Raw genomic sequence first — 4,967 nt, 5'->3', positions numbered from 1 at the left:
CCCCAAAACAAGTCACGCAACTGCTCACCACCTGCCAAGCAACGCCCAGCCAGTCCCCCCTGAGCAGCAATCACTGCCTCCCGGCCAACTCTCCCCAGTTTATATACTAAGCATGATGTCATATGGTATGGAATATCCCTTTGGCCAGTTTGCGTCAGCTGTCCTGGCTGTGCTCCCTCCCAGCTTCTTGTGCACCTCCTCGCTGGCAGAGTATGGGAAGCTGAAAAGTCCTTGACTTAGTATAAACACTGCTTAGCAACAACTAAAACATCGGTGTGTTATCACATTATTCTCATGCTAAATCTGAAACACAGCACTATGCCAGCTACTAGGAAGAAAATTAACTCTATCCCAGCCAAAACCAGGACACTATCATATATATTAGTCTATTAAAAATGCCACTGTACAAATGAGACAAAGAAATACTTACATTGCTCATGCAACACAAATCAACAAATTGGCTTATCTTATCTTCAATAAATCTTTCATAAAACACAGAAAAAAATGTAATCTGAAATAAATCAACCAAATTTTCTTTTATTAGTTCATCAGCTTTGACTTTATTAAGCAATTAACTTCACAGTTTAACACCCACAAATTACAGACTTCTGTAGTGGCCACCATTGCATTGGACTCTATGAAATGGGATTGACATCCTTCCTCTAAGAAGTAAAGTGTAGCAATAACATGCTTTTCATTTTGAACTTGGGAGATGCTTCAAAGTTGTTAAAAACAAAACAAAGTAGTTGCATAAATTCACATCTTGGAGAGGATTAAAATTCTGACTACAAAGTAAGATGTCTCATAGCTCAGAAGATTAATTTTGAGTCCTAGAGGTGTACCATGCTAAAGCAGCTAAAAGTCTAGATCAAGCAAAACAGTTAAGAATATACCCAATGCTATGATATGTAGTATGGATGGCCTAGTGATACATTCCAGCTTCCAAGAACCAGCCTAAAAATTATAATTCAGTATGTCATGTGTTTCACATACCTGTAAGAAGGCAATGGCTAGCCAGAGTGCAGCAGACACACCAAATCTTAAAATGCGGCTCCAAGGAGCTATGTAACTCTCACTGCTTCTTGTAAGACTGGAAGAAGAATCCATTAAAGCCAGGTTTGAAAATCCCACCACCTGAAGAGATAAGAAGGTCAGTATAACGACATGAGGCAATGAATAGTATTAATTATGACCCTGTTGTTTCCATCATAACAGGAAGTAAGAAGAAAAAATTAGGAAAAATGGACCTGGGAATAGTAGCATGTTCACTAGGATAGAGCTCAATTGTGTGATCCAGTGTTATTACTGAGAAACATAATTAAAAACATAAACTCTACGTATATGTGTTGATACATAAATTCAAAAATATACGCACCTAAATCTCATGACAAGTCAACATTAATTTTTACTGAAAAACTCCAAAGGATTCTACTGTTAGACTGCATAGGGATATTATTTCTGCCAAATTTCAGCTTTTTGGTCCTATATATTCCAGTGTTAAAACAAATTTTTTATCTGTTTTGCAACTGTAATAAATGGATTTTTTTGTTTTTATTGAATATATATATATTTCCCTTCACTGTCTTTATAGCTGAATCTATTTTAAACAAACAATCTAGAAAAAGTTCCCAAATAAAAAAGATGAGAGAAACACTATGTCTTGGAACACTTAAGAGGTGAAAATTTTATTAAAATCATTCAGAACTGAAGCTGTACCAGAAACATATTTGAGGTGGGTTGACCCCCACCACAGCGGGATGGGGAACAGGAAAAGCAAAAGCAAGAAGACTTGTGGGTGAAGATAAAGACAGTTAATAAGCAAAGAAAAGGGAAAAAGAAGGTGAAAAAAACCCCTATGACAAGTGATGCAAAGGCAATCACTACCTCCCTCCCACAAGCAGACCGATGCCCAGCCAGTCCCCAGAAAATCCCTCCCCTCCATTTTTATTGCTAAGCATGATGGTATATGGTATGGAATATCCCTTTGGTCAGTTGGGGTCAGCTGTCCTGTTCTCCTCCCAGCTTCTTGCGCGGCCCCAGCCTACTCGCTGGGGGCCTTGACGCTGTGCAAGCGCTGTTCAGCAATAGCCAAAACACTGGTGAGTTATCAGCGCTGTTTTAGCCACAAATCCAAAACACCGCACTCCATGGGCTGCTATGAAGAAAATTAACTCCATCCCAGCCAGATCCAATACAATACTGAAAAGCTCACTTTCGATGCCAGAGTGCTATCTGCACTAGCCATGTAGTCAACACTGCCACGGCGACCAGTGCCAACCAAGCGGCTGCTTTGGTGCCAGACACGAGGCCTGAGGGGAGGGAGATGCTTTCCAACTTCCTCCAACTATTATTTTTCCTGGCTTGTTTTCTACTAGTGTGCAGCCTGTCACCATGATCAATGAGAACTGAACAGTCACTTTATCAAAATTGGTAATCCAAGAAGACAGGTTTTGAGCAATACAGAAGTTCCCCCTTGTAGTGAGCAGCTGAATGCCCCCCGTGCATTATACTTCTAGGGAAACTACATTCCAAACTCCAGCATGACAATGAAAGTTATAAAGATTATCTGAGGTTGTCACAAACACCAATTTTAGCCTATTTAGATACTTTTCATGACTTCCTTCACCATCAGTGGCGAAAAAGGGAATGTCCAGAGTGAAATTCATAGCAGGAATTATAGAGCAAGATGTTAATCACTCTCTACTAAGAGTAGCCTCTCCATTATAGTAATACCAGGAGCCTATGAAGAGTAACCTGAGGAGACTAGTTAGTTTTGGGAATACGTGCTCTCTTTTCTCCCATTCCTTCCTTGTAACATGGCACAGAAGTTGTTCCTAGCCAGTATTTACCAACAGCAAATATACTGATGTAGTGAATAAGGAAAGTTTGGGGTTTTTTACTGTATATAATTTAAAAGAAAAATAGGAAATTTAAGAACAGAAATATAAAAATGAATAAAAATATTGAAAATATGTAGAAGAACCTCACATAAACAACTGTATGCTACACGCTTTAAGAATACTTCCCAAAATAAAAGTACTTACCAAAATACAGAAGAAAGAAACCAAAATGTTTTTGAAAAGCTAAAGTACAATTTCTCACATATCCTTAAGCTGTAACTGAAGGCACACTGCCTTGTGTTATGCCATCAGGAACAGAACTGGCACATTTCATTTCCTGCTTTATAAAAGGTCACTATAGCAAATTAGCAGGAAAGAAGCTCAGTTCAGATAAATATGAAACCAGAAACAAAGCTGTAGGCTGTGGCAGGAGGGACCCAGTAGGCAAATAAAGAATTGAGTGTGTACACAGATTTATCACTCTCTTAAGCCATTTAGAGTAACTCATTACCTTAAAAAAAACAAACAAAACTAACAAAGGTCTCTAAGGTAAATAAAGGTTGGTGGTTTCTTTTTCTAAGTCTTCCTTAATGAAATATTGCAATGACCTATACATACATACATATAAATTAAAAAATGTGTTAAAATAATTATTTTACTAAGTAACGTTTTCAAGTGAACTTGAAGGTCATCCACTATTACCACAGAGAATGCAAGAATTAAAACCCAGACTCTTATGTTACAGCCTGGTTGTGAATCATAAAAAATTAATAACAGTAACAATGATAAATGTAGTAATAATACCTCCAGAAAAAAAAGAACTGCAAGCACTTGAAAGAGGGGATTTATCTTCCTCACTGTCTGAATTTCATTCCATTCATTTGCTATAAAATATGTCCTCCATATGCTCACAGGTGCAGCAGCACTTTTAATAACACCTTCACCTAAAAAGAATACATACAATAAAGCTCTGAAATTTAATACTTGAGAGTAATACTCGAATTTAACCAAAGCTGTTCATACAAACAAGCATAGTTTGAGTTACCTTCAACTGCTTTAAGAACTTTGCCCTTAGGTCTTTCCCAGTCAATAAAGAAAATATCTATAGCGAGTTGTGAAACCAGCAATTGTAAGAACTGCAGAACCTAAGAGAGAAAAAGGAGAAATATAACAAGTAAGGACAGCAACAGAAAATAGACAAAGATGAAGAAACAGTCATTGCACATGTCATTCATTAAACGTAACAGGTAATATACTTGACTATACTTGAGATGAGATTGCAACTTTGTTACCAACTTTTGATGTACCTTTTTTTTTTTAATTTAAAAGCTTGGAGTAATGGTAAGTCATGTGGCAATGTCCAAAATAATGAAGAAAATACAGCAAAGTAACAAATTAAAAAAAAATTGACTAAGTATTTTCCTATAACATATTAACCTGTATTATGAATTCCAATTCAATATAATACTCGTAATTAATAAAATACTTGTGTGTCCCATGAAGACAGAATACCGATCTCTGAATTCTACAAATATGCTTGAACAGAATTATTTTAATCTGTCTTCTTTTTAATCAGGAACTGACAGCACTTACATTCTGCTTTAAAAGAAAGCACTTGCTTTCTTGATATGGTGTTATTTTGTTTGGGTTTCTTTACATCTTTATCCTTGAAAGAATAATTTTCCATAGATCATCTTCCTTAGACATTTGTTTCCCTTTAAAGACTCCACAAAATAAATGTCTATGGAAAAATGACTTAATTCTTAGAATAAAATAATTGTTTACATCTATACACTAATAAAATGAACTGTACAAGATGTTAAAAACAAGCCTACTGAAAATCTACAGGAGGAAAATAATATTTACCTTTAAACTAAACGCACATGCTATATATGTAACAAAATCTTCTTCTTGAGATGGAAGCGGTAAAAGGACAGAGACAAACTGCTGAGCCTGTAATTGAGAAGTTACATTGGAACAGTGTAGATGGCATATGTAACAACATACTAAGTGCTAAGTGTGAAAAACGTTTTGCAGAAAAAGATCAATATTTAATGTGCAATCATTTTGAATTTGTAAAATATTTTAAGAGACTGTTAAGCAGACTGCAAGTACAATGAATCCTAA

General features: G+C 36.2%; 1 protein-coding gene across 1 annotated transcript in view; it reads right to left on the bottom strand.

Annotated features, from left to right (window-relative positions):
- The window catches only part of TMEM67 (transmembrane protein 67), a 30,489-nt gene that overhangs the window by 6,571 nt on the left and 18,951 nt on the right, over positions 1-4,967 (bottom strand). Inside the window, exons 17-21 of the mRNA XM_009275463.1 lie at positions 4,707-4,793; positions 3,886-3,985; positions 3,645-3,784; positions 994-1,134; positions 431-511 (exon numbers count right to left, since the gene is read on the bottom strand). Of these exons, the coding sequence (XP_009273738.1) occupies positions 431-511; positions 994-1,134; positions 3,645-3,784; positions 3,886-3,985; positions 4,707-4,793 (549 nt within the window). The remainder of the gene's footprint in view (positions 1-430; positions 512-993; positions 1,135-3,644; positions 3,785-3,885; positions 3,986-4,706; positions 4,794-4,967) is intronic.

This window comes from Aptenodytes forsteri, unplaced genomic scaffold, assembly GCF_000699145.1.
Source record: "Aptenodytes forsteri isolate BGI_AS27 unplaced genomic scaffold, ASM69914v1 Scaffold208, whole genome shotgun sequence".
NCBI lineage: Eukaryota > Metazoa > Chordata > Aves > Sphenisciformes > Spheniscidae > Aptenodytes > Aptenodytes forsteri.
The sequence above is the reverse complement of the archived record's forward strand: the minus strand, read 5'-3'. Positions and strand labels throughout refer to the sequence as shown.